Genomic DNA, 18,689 nt, shown 5'->3' with positions numbered 1-18,689 from the left:
AACCACATCGCGATATGCAGATTCAAGTCTTTTTTTTTTCTTTTCTTTTTCGTCTGTCCGTCTTTTTCTTCCGATTGCAGAGGCGTAAATGCTTACAGCCTGATGTGGTTAACGTGTTACATATTTGTTTTTATCCACGACCAAATAAAAACAAAGCAAAAAACAAAAACAAAAAAAAACACATGTTAGTATTTTACAAATATTTAAAAAAGTAAACCTTTTATCTATAGGCATTTTTAAAATATATTCCATCAAAAATAGTCTGACAAATTTCAACAGTAGAAAAGAAAGGTTATACAAATGACGAGAAGGGTTTGAAGCGGCAGTAGAAAGGTGTCATGATCGACAGACGTCGGAGGGAAGACGCTCCTCCTTTTCTACCTGGCAGAACAAAGAATCGCCTCCTCCACCTCGGTCGGTGTTTTTTTTCAAACCATGCAACAGCGGTAAAGTAAGAACTCCATAATTTAGCGAAAGAATTCGGTTGGTGGCGGTAAAAAGTCGAAGAAGAAATCTCAGTCCCCTACGTTGTGTAATTAAGAGTTCCGACGTGTTTTGTTGTCCCGTGAAATCTCGTCACCTTTGGCAAAACTTGAGCGGCCGGGTTCGGGCCGCGCCGAGCGCTCGGAGCGTGTGAACTGTTGCCGGCTCCGTGGTCCGACGTCCCCGTCCGTCCCCGTCCCTCCTCAGATCACGAATGACGACTTGTGCCGGAAGTCCCCCTGCAGAGAGACACGAGGAAGTCAAGAGGAAGTCAAGAGGAAGTCAAGAGGAAGTCAAGAGGAAGTGTCGGGATGCTCCTCACATTTGTTTCTCTAAATGAGCAGCTCTCTCTTCAGGAGCGCTTACATCCAAACTGTACAGTTTGTACAACATTTTACTCTGTATTTTATTTTCTTATTTTTATTTTCCCCAAACCCCAAATTCCCTCTGTAAAAACCTTTGACTCTAATATGTTGACAAAATGAAACAACATTTTTAACATTAAGATAATGCCTCAGTTGCATTTTTTTTTACTTTTCAGAAAACTACAATACAAAACATCCTTGTCTTAATGTGAGCTAAAGACTGAGGAAGTTTCATATTAATATATATCATATTCTGTGTCATAAACCTTCTGATAAAGGTGCAATATTCAAACTGTGCAATATCCACACATAACTTTCTTCCACCTCTCAAAATGTGCAATATTCCTATATAACTCTCTCCTTTTCCCTCTTTTCACAATCCAGGAACAGCACTCAGGACTAGCCTATTTATTACTGTTATTTAACACTTTTTAAAAACTGTATCTAATACCTTTCTTGTACATACTACCACCTTTTGTATGTATAGTGTTTTCATATTTTCTATTTGTTCTCTTTCTTATTATAGTGTGTTTTTCTTTCCAAAGCTGTTGACCTTGAACCTTGATTCTTCACCCTATTCCCTCGTAGTGTCTCCTCGCTTTTAAAATGAGCAAATTCTACAGGCCTCTAGTCTATCTACAAACCTCATCCTCCGTCCTGACGTAGTCCACTCCGTCTCCTTTCGCTGGAACTTTGTAACTACAAGACACAAAAGCACATGAAGGGTTTAAGGTTGGCTGGAGAGGAACGCGGGTCAAGTGGATGGGAGAGTGTCGGTCTTACTTGTTCCCCGTCGGTTTCTGGCCGGAGAAGTATCCCCGCTTGTACGCACAGCAGATCCCCGCCGTCATACACACGAGCACCATGACCACCACCAGCACTCCCAGTATAATGCCCACAACATCGATGTCGTCTGGTCAGTTGAGAACAGAGAGGAAACACAGTAGGTTAACCCCATGTTAAGAGGCAGGATGACATAGTGGAGGACAGTCTTCAATACTTCTGTAAAGGACACGTTATCCGTGTCGTCTAGATTTATATATATCTTAACAACGTATGTGAGACACACTTACAGACTTCCATCTTCTGCGGCGGACACTCAGAGTATCCTGCATCGTTCTTCGCTCGGCAGGAGTACTCGCCTGCGTCTTCTTTTCTGACTGCGATGAACTTCTGCATCGGAGAAATTAAAGACATAATCAGGACTGATGTGAACCCCTGATATGCGTCACTGTCCAAGGTTTAAGAACATATTGAATTGGGATTAGTATGTATTGGTCTTTACAGTAGATTAGGTAAGACAAATGTCTCTCAGGAATGAAACAGAATTGGACTTACTGCTGTCTGTTTCTGATAAAAGAGAACGAATGAACCAACTCTATGCGGATTAAATCCTCCTTAGCTTTTTTTATGTTCAAGCTAACATATAATATTATGGCAGCAATAATACAATGTAGAGCAACGCAAATCAGAATCTTGTGGTCTCGTGCCAAAATTGAAAATGTCCTCAAAACAATTCCAAGGGTTTCTTCAAGTCTCCAGAAAGATATAATAAAATAATGTAATCCAATACAAAATAATAATAGATCTTCTAAACTGGTCGGCGGGCATTACGTCCTCATATGGGAGTGGCAGAGGAGTGATAACAGTGTTCCTGTGAACGCTCTAAAAATAAGTGGGAAGAATAAAATACCATCCTCCGAACATGACTGTATATCACTGGCGCTGGACTTTAGCGTGAAGCGAGCTTCAGCGTGAAGGTTGACAGGAGAGCGTTCGAGCCGCTGAGCAGATCCACAATTGAGGAATGTGCAAGCGAGGACAGTAGGCTCCCCTCGTGGCTCAATCGCACCATCAACTGTCTCCCCAAAATATCTGCCCCCACCCCTGGGCGTCAGGCCACCGCCCCGCCCTTCGGTGCCCTTGTGTGTGAGAAACGCACGTGCGCGCGCATACTGACCAGAGTCCCTGAGTCTGCGTTGAGCGCGTACGAGGAGTTGAAGAACTTGAGGCTGGACTTCGGGTTGTCGGGAATCTCCTCCCTGTTCTTGAACCACTGGTACTGGGACTTGGGGAAGCCCTCCTCCTCCATGCAGCTCAGCTCCGCCGACTTCCCAAATGGCACCGACTTTGGGACGCTGCATTTCGGCACCACCGGCTTCACTGTGGCGAGATGAAAAAAAAGGGAGTTGTTTTACACTTTAGATTTGTTGCATAACAAACACGATGCCTCTGATGCTTTGAAAAAAAACTCAAAGTCGCCCTGACCCTTTTACGGTTCACTGGACCGACGGCGTCGGCAAGACCGGGTGGGTACGTGATTTTTTTAAAGGCCCGTGCCAAAGAACGCCACCAAAACATGCAGCACTGGCTTTCTTTAGCACTGCAATTCAGAGCAGATGCAGTTTCAGAGGTTTCCTCTTATAGCCCAGAACACGCCTTTGCAGCTGGGCAGGTCTGGTCACAACACATCCTCGCATGTATGCCAAAGGGCTGCTGCGACCTACAACACGGTTTCATCTTACAGCATCAGGCGTGTGAATCACTAAGCGAGGTTCCTCTTCTTAAGGACACCAGAACGAGCTCGTTTTGCTGCATTCAGGAAGAATCTTTAGTCGTATTAAGTCGTTAAGTCGGTGTACCTCTCACGACGAGGTCGATCACGACCTCGTCGACTGACTTCTGGTCCTCGGAGGCGGTGACCTCGCAGCGGTATTTGGCCGTGTCCGACCTCGTGGCGTTGGTTATCAGCAGCGTGGCGGGTTCTCTGATCACCGCTCTGTTCTCCAGGTCGCCTGTCGGAGGGGGAAAGCCCGGTCAACAATGTCGGCAGCGGATGAGCGTGTCGGAAGCGGAGGAGGCTCGTTTGTTCCACCTCACCTGAGATCTTCCCGTCGAAGTACACGTAGCTCGGCCGATTGTTCTGTATCTTCTTCCATTCGATCCTGGGGTTGGTTGTGGAAATGGACTCGATCAAACAGGATAACTCAATTTCTGAAGAAGAAAAGAAGGAAAGGACAGGAAATCAATTAAAGTGAAATTGTTGTGCGTTATTTGATTTATTCATTTTCAAAGTGGGGGGTTCATTAGCTCTCACTGTCAAACTCGTTGGTCCACGGCGACACGTTGTTCGTCTTCAGCACCACGGCCAACGCGCTGAAGTAGCCTGCAAAACACAAGAGGGGGCGGCGCAACGTGAGACTCTGGAGCGTGAACTTTCATGATGCGCCGAGGATCTCAAGGACAATGCCAGCTGACCTGCGCTCGGCGCGCTGTGCTTATTTTAACGCTCTCCTCGAGGAGAAGCTGCGATCGCCTTTGATTTCACAAACACGGTTTAAAAAGGAGATGAATGCCAATGCCTCGTCGGAGCGGAGATCTTCACATCGTGATGCTCTTTGGCCATGTTCTGTTAGCGGCCAGCTTCCATTTTTAGTTGTGCTGGTCAAACCATTGTGTGCGTGTGTGTGTGTTGAGGGTGCTGTTTCTATGCACAGTGGATAATTACGCAGGGAGGCATGTGTCCTTTTCAGGGCAAGCTTACCATGCCAGTAGTTCAACTGCCTGCATGCCTCTCTCTCTCTCTCTCTCTCTCTCTCTCTCTCTCTCTCTTTCTCGCCTGATGCCCATGTGGGTGCAAAACCCGGTAAAGATGTCGGTGTGTGTTGGAGGGCCTTGGGAGCGGGGCCCCTGCTGAATCATCCTCACAAGCCCACAAACAAATCTACACAAAGTCTCTTCCACGTGGACGTTAACGTGCTCACGGACCCTCACAGAGACCTAAAGCGATGGTCTGGCTCTGGGATGCAGGCTCACTTCTCCGGGAACGCCGAAACTCCATTTGTGCAACCTCTCCTGCTGCCAAGCCGAATCTGAATCTTCAGAAGAAGTTCATTATGAAATGATTTATGAGTCCCGTTATGCACATCTGGCTCGCAGCATGAAGGCTGCTCAATTCCTGATTCACTGGTCTGTTCTGTAGAAGCAGACGATAACATCAAGGTGACCTCAGTTATGAAAGACACGTACTTATTTGTATTGTTTCATGGATGGATTGCTGAGTGGGCCTACTGGGTTCAGGCCAAGGCCACCTTCACCAGAACCGCTGCATAAAGTGACGTCTAACATTTCTTGTTGGAAAGATGACCTCAAAGAGATAAATAATTACCTCAAATAGGCAAATAATGACATCAAAGAGGCAAAGAATGACCTCAGAGGCAAAGAATGACCTCAAAGAGACAAATAATGACCTAAAAGAGGCAAATAATGACCTAAAAGAGGCAAAGAATGACCTCAAAGAGACAAATAATTACCTCTAAGAGGCAAATAATCACATCAAAGAGGCAAAGAATGACCTCAGAGACAACTAAATTACTGAGACAAAAGAATGACCACAAAGTAAGATTAAAAAAAACAAAGACATGCAAAATGACCACAGAGACAACCAACAACAGGACAAAAAAAACACTGACATAAACACAAATCGACTCGAAAAAGAGACCCCAAATGATCACAAAGGGACCGGTGTAGTCTGCCACTAATTAGTGGTTGGAACTGGCCTCTCACTCACAAAAAGCTGCTCAAACGAGGATAACCTCTCCACCAACTGTCTCTGGATCCACAGCAGTGGGGTCACCTGCTAGAGCAGACAGGCTAAGCTGATTAGCCCGCGGTCTTCCTGGAGATCATGACAAGACGACAGCTTGTTTTTAGCCGCCGCTGACAATACCGACGCAGCATGGAGGTCAAAAGTAGGTCACACCTATGCTGGACAATAACAGACCCGCATCTCAGGAGAAGCTTGGGAAGCTTAAGTTTGAAGGTCATGTTTCGACTTGATTAATATTCCTGGCGTTATCTATGTGCTCCATTCATTCTATATGAAAGCAGAGATGCAGTTATTTATGCTAACATCAATGTTGTTGTATGTTGGCAGCAAATAATAAGTACGAAGTTATGAAGCTCCAGTGTGCTGACCCTCTGACCCCCATACCACTGAAGCAGTGTCGTATCATCTGAAACTACTTGTCGGAAAGTATAGCTCAACAGTTCAACAGCAAACCTTTATATTTTCTGATTTGGCAATTTCAATATATATTTGATTTGGCTTTGCATTTCGAGATCTATTTATTCCGTACTCGGCAGCAGAGACAACAGAGTTTGCTCCCAGGGGGGATAAGTTTAGCTCTACAGCACTAAATGAAGAAAAAAAAGTTCTTGACAACCTAAAAAAGAAAAAGTTATGTTTTCTAACTGAGAACTTTCACAAAAGAATTGCACAGATCCAGTCTCACAGAGCACACGGAGCTAAGAAGCTCATACTGGAGCTACATCCTTGTACAAATGCAAAGTGAAGGAGGATCTGTTCTTCACACCCACAAAAGGTAGAACTGTGACTGAATCTTCAAGAAGACTCCCCCGTCAGTTAACCCAAATTCATCCACGCACTTGTGGAAACACGCCTTTTAACCGTTTCTGACAAAAGTCATGTCACGGCTTCCTTCTGGTTTGGAGCTCCAAATATACGACACGTAATGTGTAACTTAACGCCAAATCTAACTAGGCCAAGTATGCCGAGCGTCCAAAATATCAGAATGGGCCGTGTCGAAATAGAATCCAAAGTTGACAATAAATTATTCCAGGTGATTCATTTAGAGCTAGGACTTTCCATTAAATGCGGCGCTCCAGATTTTCTGGTCTGACAGAGCTAATGGAGTTTAGCACCCCCCCCACCCCGTCCCTGTGCTCCTCCTTAATGCGGAGAGTATTAGTGCAGATTAGGCGCCTAAGTGAGCTTGAAGTAGACGTAAAAAAAACTCGAGAGGGTCTGTCGTGGAAACAGCTGTCCAGAAAAACACATGAACCCACCCCCGACCCGCCGGCTCACAAAGACCGGCTCTGAGGTTCATCTGAATTATGAACCTAGCTAGCAAACAGGAAGAAGTGACCAATTAGGACTGTAAAAACATTGCAATAATAGCTGTGTATCATATGCAGCCTCAAGACATTTGTGGAACGGGGGAAAAAAGTTTGTGAATTGATTAGTCGACCAACAGGAAATAGATAATCTATTTTCATAAATAGCGTCTCCCATGTGATTATTTGCCATTCGTGACAGTGTTCTCTGATAATAAAATCATCCACTTTGGAATTTTGGACAAAACCAAAGACGGAAATTGTGACGCGTCGTTTTCTTTTTTAGCTAATCTTGCTTTTGAAAAATGAGCTCAATGCAGAACTTTGAATTGGATTATGCCGAGTTTTGCACAAGACGAGCTGTCATTCACTCTTTGTAGAGCACAGTTCCACACGTCTTCTTCTATGTCAGCCCCCAGTTCACCTTCCCAGTCCGCCTTTATCTTCACCAAGGTCACGTTTTTAAGAGATGATATACAGTCATGTATTCTTGAAATTAACACGTCGTTTTCGAACCGGGCGACGCATCAAACAGCTGGACCTCTTCGTTTCTAAACCATGGCATTGTGGGGAAAATGGGAGCTCCCTTTGCCGAACTAACTTTTTTAGTTAGCTAGCTAGCAAACGTTTTGTTAAGGAGTACAACGTAGCTGGAAATGAAGTCTTTTTTTTTACAGCGTTCTCACTTGGTCCTGACAGCAAATGTATTTATTCATGAATTTAATTCAATTTGGGTAAGTGAGCCTCTCCATACTGATTCAACTCCATTTCTATTTGCATTGACTTTATTTAAAATGTAGTTTTTATACAATCTGATTAGACTTCACCTTCGATGGAATGAATCCTTGTTGTGTCTCACTCCTGGCACACCAGAGCCATGACCAGGTCTGTGTGTGAGATGTGTGTGTGATGTTAGATTATTAGCTTTAAAACCATGCATGTGCTCAGAGACCGACATGTGGCATGAATTACAGGTCTCCCTTTCTCTGTGTTGTCCTTCTTGGTTGGACACATCTGTGAGAGATCTAAGTGTTTTCTTTCCGTCCTCACGACGGGTGCAGGGTTGTTGTTTTTCCTGTCTGCAATATTGATGTAATGCCCTCATAAATCCCACAGGTTTTAAACATGTTTTATTTTTTTACATCTCTGAATAATACAATAGGCACAGAGGAGCTGGGTATTTCCTGTGTAATGAATCCCTCCTTCTCTTTTCTGTTGTTCCTCCTGGGAAATACCACACTTGTTTCCTGCGCCGCTGTTCTCCGAATCCAGAGAGGTGAGGCCGCTGCCATAAATAGAAAGGTTCAATTAAGCAACCTGCTGATATCCCCTGTGGAGCAGCCTCGTGCCTGTGGAGAATATTCCCACGCCCCTTCGGAGGCTCAGACATCAAAGTAGGCGCACCCCAGTTTCCCTTCATACCAACCGGTTGCTCCTCGCGTACTCCGCCGAGTCTCGGCCGAGTCTCTGCGCGTACATGTGCCGCTGATATGACCGACGCGCTAACATTCTCTGACTTCATTTGTATTCATCCTTCGCTTCCTTTCTGAAACGCTGGATTCAATTGATTCCCTGGAGGAATCCACTCTCCAGCGCTGGTCATCTCCTGCGCCGTGACCAGCGCAGACAGTCCCATCAAACCCTGACACCTCCAAGGCCGCGCCCTCCACATGATCGATGTTTCACCACTTTAGAGAAAAACTCGTTTCTGTTTTTGTACAATACCTGTACCGTATTTATTTATTTAGTGTATACTTGAGTTATTAATACTGTAACGTGCTTTTTGACAATTAAGGCAGTGGGATATATTCTGTGTTGGTAAGAATTTGAGTGGGGAACGATGGAGTGGGAGGAAATGGAAAATGACATGTGCAATGTACGATTGTGTACTCTGCTTTTGAGAATAAACATAGTTTACAAAAATAAATGTGGCGCGTGGCTCTTGCTCCACGAGTAACAACTAACAACGGCACCGGTGTTTCCAGTTCTAACAGAGGTAAAATGTGCCGATGTGAAAGAGTGTAAATGCTGAAGGGACCGCCGAGCATTCATTAATGCTCCACGCTGCCGGTTCCCTCCTCTGCCTCTGAATGTGGGGGCTCGACTACAAAAGCAGGAAAAGGTGTTCATCACAGCGAGAGCTCACCAGAGTCAACAAGAAAACACCAGCAGGTAAACAAGCGGGTCATTAGCAATGCAAATGTTACGTGCCGTATAGACATCAAAAGTATTTCCCAAAGCAACAAGTTGGTAACAAGGTCCACATCAACATCCTATTGTGAACCTGTAAACGTCAATGGTAACATAACATTACGTGCTTCGTTACTTCTGTTTAACATGAGGCCGCCACTACTGTCATCATGGATCCATCGGCTGCTTCTCCGCCGGCGGCTTCTTAATGAATCCATTCTTCATTTTAGTCCAAAATGACGTTCAAAACTGTGTTCGTGGTCACATTTACAAGTCCCTTGTTTTGTCCGCTCCAAAAAAGAGACTTTCAACCCACGAATCCCAGATGTAGAGCAGAGATAAGCAGCAAATCTTCAGTGTGTGTTTGGCATATTTTGCTTTAAAAAGGTGGCAGTGTGGAGGATTTATGCTGCGCTCACAGCAAACGCAAAGCCAGCTTTATGCTCGCAAAAAAGAAAGAAACCTGACCTGGATGGTTAGGAATTTTCCACATGGAACTGACACACGTATTTCATGATTTTAGATCATTAGATCACTCTGATTAAATTGCGAGAGAATGAGCAGAATGGTCCTTCAGGAACCCCAGCTGGAGGATAAACATAAGGGATGCGTTAAGAGGGTGGCCAGGTCTCCTGCGGGGTTTCACTTGTGCATCCCTTCAAGGAGGCCGAACGCACACAGGACATCTTTGAAATGTTTGATGTTCTTGGCTGCTGAGCTTCTGCTCACATAAGTTCAACGTGAGCCCCGAGCAGCCTATAGCCAAGGAAAGGGTCATTTGAGTGTTCGAAGGGAAACGCCGAAATGGGCGGGGGAAAAGAAACAATATGCCAATTGTGCTGTGAGAATTAGAGACAGATGTCACAATGATGTCCTTGTGAGGACGACTGAATTAAAAGTAAATAAAACAACTAAAGGTCCTGGTAATTGTGGTTTTAAAATGGCTATTCACTGCAAAACAAAAAGGAATACAAAGAAGTATCTAATCCTCAAAATATTTGAGTGGAGTGTGACTTACATTACTAACATGGCCCGTTAATTACAAACATTTTAACCAAGCACTGTGACAGCGGAGCGCTGACTGGATGCGAGCAATAACAAAAAAACAAAGTTGCTGAAGCCCTCTCATGCCTTGCATGCTTCACCCTCGAGGAGATGCTAATTTCCATTTGATAAAAGTCTATGATGTCAGCGGGGACACAAAGCCTGACAAATTAATTCATAAGAGCATCACATATTACCATAAGCTTCTTTCTGAGAGACGATTACAGCCAGATCCCAGAAAAGCGCGCTACAGTTCCCATAGCAATATTGTCGATATTTCCATAGTAACTGGATTATTTCTTTCTGTTTTACTTGCCGTCGCCCCCTTCTCCCTAAACGGCGACCAACATTTGACAGGATCCCACCTGTTTTGGTAGCTGTGGGAGAAAGTGACTAAACAGACCTCGGAGGTCTGGTTCCATTAAAAAAAGAAGCTCAGGACATGATGACAAAGAGGGAGAGCTTTTAGAGCTGAGCTGGCAGAGGTTGTATTGTCACAGCTGTGGTCACCCACCAGCGCGTGTGTGTTCACCTCTCCTCCACACTCCACTTGTACCTCCCTGTGTTGCAACAGCTCTGTTGAAAGTCACGGATGTTTTAGATTAGCGCAGACGCTAACCGTGCACGAGATGAAATAAAACATGGTAGGATTTCCAGCAGAGTAATCTCTCTTTGTTGGATCGACTTGGGAAATCCCCTTCTTATTGGTTCGAGAAAAACAATTTAGTTCTTCTTTATTTTTTCATTACACACACAAGCCTTTAACCACAGACTTTTTGCTCCTCGGAGCTTGAGCTGAACTACAGACTGATGTGAGACACAAGCAGAAGGCATTCAATAGTCGAGATTCACTTGATCTGTTTCGCGACTTAAAGCGCCTCTGGGGGAACTGTCACTCTGCGCGAAAAACATCCAAAAATGTGTCAAAAGGATAAAGTGGAGGGAAATGCACATGTGGAGTGGCTGAGAGAAGATGAGAGATGAGGCAAACGCTTCCACATAAAGGCATCAGATGCTCCCTCAGCTGCTGAGCAAATGTCACCACGTTCGAGCGCTGTAACGGATGGACCCGGAGCAGCCTGTCAAGCGCGTGTCAAATATGCAGCTATATAAAACCTACGTATAAATGTATCACGTGCTGAACAGGGGTGAAGTGGTCCACTAAATTCACTGTTTGCTATGTGGAGCATGTCGGTATTTGGGTCAGAGTTTGATTGGATTCCTGAAAAGGCCGGGAGTGAGAATTCACAGCTTCCTTTGCCTTCCCATTTCTGTCTTTGATGTGGCCGGTAATGTAAAGTTATTCTTTAATTATTTTATAAATATTAGAAATTGCAAATAGTTGGTTTTTAAACTTGTGCAGATGAAGCAAATCAGATTTAAAGTGCTAAAGGGGACATATCTTGCTCATTTAAAAAAGTTAATTTTTGTATTCTGGGTCTCTACTAGAACATGTTTACATGCTTTAATGATCAAAAAACTAATTATTTTTCTCATACCGTCTGAGCGAATACACAGGTATTCGCCCTTTGTCTGAAATGCTTTGTCTTAGTGGCTGTCTCTTCAAGGCCGACTCCTGAAAAAGGTCCGGTCTGCTCTGGTTGGAAAGTATTTCTGGGTCGTCCGCATCCGAGCTCTCAGCGTCTCAGCGGTGTTGCATTTAACTGCACTTGTAGAGTTGTGACATCACAACATTACGGAAGTCCTGACGACTCGTTTAAGACAAAGATTCTGAATATATATATATATTATCAGAACCGTTTATTGCCAAGTATGTTTCACATACAAGGAATGTGTCATGGTAGATATATAATAAGTATATATCACCTATTCCTGCTTTATAATAAAAAAAAAGACATGGACCTTAACTTAGTGAGCGTTAAAGGTGCTGGTAGACATATTGTTTTACCTTTAGACAGAGCCTGGTTAGCTCTTTTGAGTTTTTGTGCTAAGCTAACGGCTAAGCTGCTCATGGCAGCTTCATATTTACCGTACAGACATTCGAGAGTCACATGCCTCTTCCTGTGGCCAAGTAGCATACAGCCTGCAGAATTCCAATGTTCAGAGATGAAAGTGGTCGGGCTAACATTGTGTTCTGAATGCCAAGTGGTCTGCATGCAATCAGCTTTAAGCACCGGAGCAAAGTAAAGACCTGAAGAGCAGGTGTAGGTAACAGAGAGACGCATACACATCTACAGTATGTACACAATGGCACTTCCTAGTATGGATGAAAGGTCATCTGAATACAAAAAGTTAATTATTTAATCATCTAAAAGCTTGTCTTTGAATAAAATTAAGCTACAAAAGAATCAAAGACAGCCCCCCCCCCATTCTACCTTTAGTGGATAAACTCATTCTGACTAAAAGTTGTATCCTGGTAACAGTGGTTCATTCGAATGCATCCCATCTCATCCAGGTGTACTCAAACACGGTTCATCCTTCCCCACAAGGGCCTCTTGTGTATTCATTTATTCTGCATTTACATACGAGGCCGCTGCAGGCCCCTGATCTGTGAGTCCGGTGAGTCCGGGGCAACCCATGTGCCTTACTGCTGGTGGGCCCTCTGATCTAGGCAGGGTCAAAGACTCGGCCTGAGCCAATGACAGCGTGGAGGGAGAGGGAGGGGGGTAAGGGAGGATGGTGTCACTGAATGCCTGGGAACCTGTCACTTTGTGTCAGCGTTAGCATCTGCATCTGGCCCGCTCTCACTTTGACCTCAAGCTCAGTACGACTCGCTCACAGGACTGGACCACAGAGTGGGAAAAGCAACTTTTACTCTTCCACCTCACACGCAGCGCCTTTTTTTTTCTGCTCGCCGCGATGCTAGCTGCTGCGTTGAGCCACTACTTCATCAGGGAAGGGACCCAGCCAAAACGTCAAAAATACTTACTGTTTTCACAAGACTCTAGTCTCACTTCTTTAGATCCTGTATAAGCATGTTTGTCCATTTCCCATCCAGGCCTTTTAATCCATATAAAATGACAACAGGACCTTTTTGTTGGCATAAACTATATCTTTAAAAAAAAAGTTGTTCATGTTCATGGCAGGAAGGTAAACTATTTTCCTGTCTTCTCCTGAGTCCCTGATAAATATCTTCACAGGGCTAATTACCATATTTTTCATAACATTTTGTTATATTTGTTGCCAAAAATATGACAAAACATGCATAAAACAGGCATAAAGACACTGACAACTGTGCATATCAGTTTATATTAAATGCTGTTGTAACATATTATAAACCCCTTTATTATTATATCACATGATGCAACGTACCTCACACAATCTTGATTGACATAAAGATGAAGTGCCACATGGGCAGTTGGCGTGTTAGCGCCTTTAAAAACATGAGGCTCCTGTTCTTTAGTCACTCTTCCAAAGTTGCTCTTAGTTACAGCAATGCATTTAGAGGGAACTGAAACCCACTGAATGATCTTCAATGATAATATTACTTGTTCATTAAGTCATGTGAACCATCTTGGCCCAGAGAGAGTCGGATCCCGGCTGCTGTATAAAAATAGTGCTGTTGTTTGGTGCCACACTGCCTCTTCACATGCTCCCAGCAGCCATGCATGCCAATGGAGACCTTTGTTTAGTGACACAGTTTCAGGGCACTGGGAGAGAATGGGTTGCTCAATTAAACGGAACAATGGTCGATGGGTATTGTGACTGAGGACGCGATGACCGTGCGGAACTACATCTAATGGCCGAATACCCAGTCATGAGATCCTCGTGGATACACATGATACTCCGCACAGTTCTATTTGAGATGCGGTGTAATTCCAGTATTGCACTCGCTGCTGAAACGCCGTGGCCCCTCCCCGGGCTGTCCGGACATGAATTATTAGCAACATGACTGTGTCTGTCACCTGTGCAATGATAGGAGTTAGAGGTTGCATGATATGTTTTGCAGATACGATAACCGATCATTTTACATTTTTGTACAAAAAGTTATAAAAAGTTCATAGCCTATAGGCGCATGATTTAATAGAGCTGACAGAGCTGACGTAACCAACTCTAACTGATATTCCCATTGATACATAACAAAAATAGAGAGTACAAGAAAGTACATCACAAACTTTGAGCATTTTGTCTAAGAATCCAAATGAAGTGCTTTGACATGTGTTTGAATCAGACATATCAATGTATTAAATACAAAATAAAGGCTTTTATAGACCCTAAAGCCTATGGCTGCTTCGTCAAAAAACACAATGACAACTAATGCTTACTAAAGCCAGAAAAGGGTTGGGGGGTCAGCTATGCTACTTAGTGCATGAGAGGGTGAGGTCGGCTTTTTAAAACCGTCATAGGAATTCAAGCAAGCAAGGACTCTCTGTCTGTCTGTATGCGTGTGGGTGGGTATGTCATGCGAACGTTCACCCCATCTGCATTCAATATTCATAGTGTGTCAGTTTAGATGCCTGGAGAAAGGTCTGTGGTTATCACAAGCGTAAGAGATTTAAACGCCTTGTTCCACAAAGTATGTCAGTAAATACTCTCGTGACTTTGGAGGCTTTCATGCGTCTTAACCAAGAGTGTTGCCAACAAGTGGCTAAATGAAACCACAAGGCCCTGTGTGTGTGTGTGTGTGTGTGTGTGTGTGTGTGTACTCGCGCTCCTGCGACCGTGGTGTCAGTTTGTTTGTAGCCTAGCGTTAGCTTTTGACTTCTGGTGATTGCCTTCACGCTTCCAACATCATTAAAGCGGTGCTCACTTATGAAGATAATCTTGCTGAAAAAAACGTGTATCATAAACAGAGCTTATTTCCTGCAAAATTCCAAATCCCCTTCATCTTTTTGTGGAGGGAACCAGAGTGAGGCCGACTTCCTGGTCGACCAACAAAAGTACGTCACCCTTGCAGCACTCCTAAAAACATTTTGGCCGTACAAATTCATAAATTTACCGCTTGCGAAACACCTCCACTAATTATATCCGTGCCAGTATCTGCTGGAATATATCATGCATCCCTAATATGAAAGCCACAATGTAAGAACACCAAGACAAAATGTAGCGCCTTCACAGCCCTATTATTATATTATTATTATAATATGGTCTTTTCAGTATCAACTTGTAAGATACTACATTCCGTGTGTTCACTGTATCGCTGACGATGGGCATGTCAATACAAAGAGCCGGAAGGGAGATAATAAATGGTGCTACATGTCACATCTCTTTCAGTCCTGAAACTTCAGTGTGGCTTAATGATGATGTGGACAATTGCAGGTAATAACCTACAATCATGAGCTGCTCCCCGCGGCAGGGAGAACAGGTCAAATGGCCAGGCGCTATTTATAGCGGCTGTCAGCGCCTGCCGGAGCCCCCCCCCTCGCAGTCTGCTAATTGGAATCCCTCCCAGGTAAGAAGTGTGAGCAGCGGTGGCCCTCGTTGCCTCCTCCCAGGGGAGGCCTTGACCGTACCTCGCGATCAAATAAGTGGCCGCTCATTTCTTTCCAGCCCAGGTCATCCTCTCGAGGGGAGACGGCGAAAGCGCCTTGTCAAAACAGATCGAAGCGCAGGGCCCCCCCCGAGAGGGTGAGTGAGTTTGTGTGTGTGTGTGTGTGTGTGTGTGTGGGGGGAGTGGGGGTCCCCTGGCGCGACGTCTCTGTTATGCGAAGAATCTGACTTGCCACACATGTCGGGTGTCCGAGCGCATTCGGGAGCTCCGGGGCGGCAACTTAGAGGAGACCTAACGGGACGGGGTGGTGGGGTTCAAATTTGCTTCACTTTTTTTGGGAGGGGGCTGCAGTCAGAGTCAAAATCCCCACGCTGCACAAAAAAAAAAAAAAAAAAATCTGTGGTGAATCACGCCACACTCTGTGCCAGAATTAGCTCCTCGCCACACAGATGCACAGATGGCATCGGCGACGCTCGTTGCAAATGCTTCACATTCTAGTCCGGGCTGCCTGACCCCTTCCTTAATCCTAATTAGGAATGCAATTTCCACACAGGCCCCTTTTTTTTCAAAGCATGATGAAACATTTGTGGCCGTACAAACTGTATGGCTGTATGGCTGTATGGCTGTGCCAGAGGCTTATGGGTAGTATTATCCCGCCGGTCCACTGAGAGCGACGCCATTTTAAACCGATCACTAGGGCAGGTTTTTTTTTTTACGAGTGACTCCTGCTACTGTGCACTAACCTATATCCTCCCTGCCAGTCAACAATGAACTGGTCAGATAATAATACATGGTGGTAAATCCCTGGATAACATTCTGCTGCCTGTCTTTTCAACCGGACACGTAAAAAAAAAACTCCCCCACCCGCGCATATGCACACGCATATGCACACGCACACGCACACACACACACACACACACACACACACACACACACACACACACACTTCAACGGGAACCCTTTTTCTAAAGCTTTCCATCAGCACACCACAAAGGATTAACTAATAATTCCTCTACAACATCTAAAGATCTGGAAACACTCACATCTGCAGATATCGAGCTAATCTGGATGCTGGGATATTCACGTTTTTTTTAAATTTTTTTTTGACCAGCCAGCATTTCCTTTACCTAATAATGCTCGTTTGGCTGGGACACGGACAGAGAGATGATGTGGGGGGAGGGTGTAGCTGAGCCAATGTGCCGCAGCCTGCAGAGATAAGCGCTCATTGTCGAGTGCGTGGACGGCGAGCGGTGGCTGACCGCGATGAGCTGAAGCTCGACTGACAACGGAACAATAACACAACGGCACACGGCGGAGACATGTTGACTTAGCAGGTCCAAAAGGTTTAATCTGCCTCGCTTCCTGTGGCGCTCCAAGGATGCCCTGTCTGTGGGCCCGAAAAGAGCTGAACTGAAAGGGTACGTTCTCTGCGGCGCGGCCTTTAGGGATAACTTTTCATGCACCCCCAAAGCCTGCACGTCTCCGCAGCATGGACAGCAGTTTGGTGTTTCTTTACCACCTCTGCGCCGGGAGTTATCTCATCGAGGCTCGTCGGAACTAAATGACAACGAACCGACTACGCATGACTGCCAGTGTACAAATGTAACACACACACAACAGGGGTGTAGCCCGACGCGCTCATGTCTCGGGCTGGGTAGTTTGGCACGTTTGTGGCGCTTGGTTAGCGCAACGTGTGAGATGGCAGCAGGAAGCTAATAAAGTCATAACAGGGCCTCCCGGCAGAGTTTTGGACCAGTCATCAAGATGCTATCGGCTCTGGAACAGCAGGCCCAGCCCCAGTGTTTCTACAGTCTGCTCTTAACAACAGTGGCGTCCCATGGCTCCGGCCTACTAACCAGCCCCTTGTGTTTCACCCTGGAACAAACGCCATGTTTGTGTGGTGGAACATGGCGGTTATATTCACATGATCCGTGTCTGATCACTGATGGAGACAATCGCTTCAGAAAGCAGCTCTTTCCCCGCAGCTTTACAAGAAATAGACATGTGTTATAAGATGAGGATTTTTGATTTTTTAAACAGATGAGTCATAACACTTTCATTGACCTGAGTTTCAAATGCTTTATTATCATATGCGCAACAATCACAGTGACGCAGTCGTTGGCAAAGAACATCTTGGATCTCAGACTTCCAGCACATGTTAATTGTTAATAATCTCAGACCATTATTATAAAAGCTCTCAGTGGATGTTATATTTCCTTTAGTAGTTCATTTTACATGCTACAGTGCTGCTAACGTGTACAATAGCATGCTTCAGTTATATACAGTAACATGTTGTGTTTCATGCCATTTCTTTTCATCAGGTGTATTACTATTATTATTATTAGTATGTTCTGTCATTATAGGGTCATTATAGCTGATAATAAAAAGTTAAAAAATGTAATAAAATTATAATTATAATAAACCTGGTACCATTACAACCCTACCAACAACAATGCGTATTAAATATGATTAAAAAAGGGAAAATCATGCAAGCAAAAGCATCTAAGGGTCAAAATAATGCAAGTCAAAATAAAATAAAAGAGTAAATAAATACCCCCCAACAATATGAAATAAAGTAATACATGTGGTCGACAGGATAGCAAATTAATAAACTGAAAGTATACAGGAATGTGGTAATGTAATGTGTTTGAGAAGTGAGAAATATAAACCACAGACTTCCTTTTGATTAATAACCATTCCCCGTCTCCAGCATTAAAAGCCAACGCACTCAATAACTACATTGCTGTCAATCCAGATCAACAGACTCCAGGAGCGGTTTCAGACAAATACGTGCTCAGCAGCTGACTATTGCTGACATTTCAATGAGCACAACAGCAGACGGAAAAGGAGCGCCTGCCGACTACGTGAGCAACAACAAAACAAAAAGTCAAGCAGCGTGGTCAAGAAAAGATTCACTCTCCGACAAAGATTTCCTTCAGAGCAGGAAGCGAACGATGGCAACTGGCCCGCGCACGTATACTGCTGTGGGAGGCAATTCTGACCGTTTTTCATTGTTCCCCCTTAGCAAGCACTAATGTGGAGTATGGGAAGAGGAGTGCAGAATGCAAGGTCGCCAAAAGTGTGTGACTATGAGGGGGATGACTGGTCACAGGTGAAGTGAGATCGGACAGGCAGCGGGGCCGACGGGACCGGGGTCACGAGATGGACCCACGTCTCTCTTTTTCTTACTTTTAATGGAGAAAGTGGTGGCACCAGGGCAACACCTTCTTTTAGCTGGAAGCGCTGTGAAAGGTTTTTTTACCATCTTTATTTGGGGAAGTTTGTCCTGATCCGATGTG

At 44.7% G+C, this 18,689-nt stretch overlaps 1 protein-coding gene across 1 annotated transcript in view; it reads right to left on the bottom strand.

Annotated features, from left to right (window-relative positions):
* Nucleotides 1–686: 686 nt before the first annotated feature.
* The window catches only part of LOC306733048 (junctional adhesion molecule 3B-like), a gene marked incomplete at both ends in the record, with an annotated part of 30,487 nt that continues 12,484 nt past the window's right edge, over nt 687–18,689 (bottom strand). The window contains 8 exon segments of the mRNA XM_079214235.1: nt 687–722; nt 1,493–1,547; nt 1,632–1,761; nt 1,922–2,021; nt 2,809–3,011; nt 3,491–3,643; nt 3,729–3,842; nt 3,946–4,014. Coding sequence (XP_079070361.1) covers nt 687–722; nt 1,493–1,547; nt 1,632–1,761; nt 1,922–2,021; nt 2,809–3,011; nt 3,491–3,643; nt 3,729–3,842; nt 3,946–4,014 — 860 coding nt within the window.

This window comes from Taurulus bubalis (genome assembly GCF_910589615.1).
Source record: "Taurulus bubalis genome assembly, chromosome: 2".
NCBI lineage: Eukaryota > Metazoa > Chordata > Actinopteri > Perciformes > Cottidae > Taurulus > Taurulus bubalis.
Note: the sequence above shows the minus strand (reverse complement) of the source record. Positions and strands in the feature narration are given on the sequence as shown.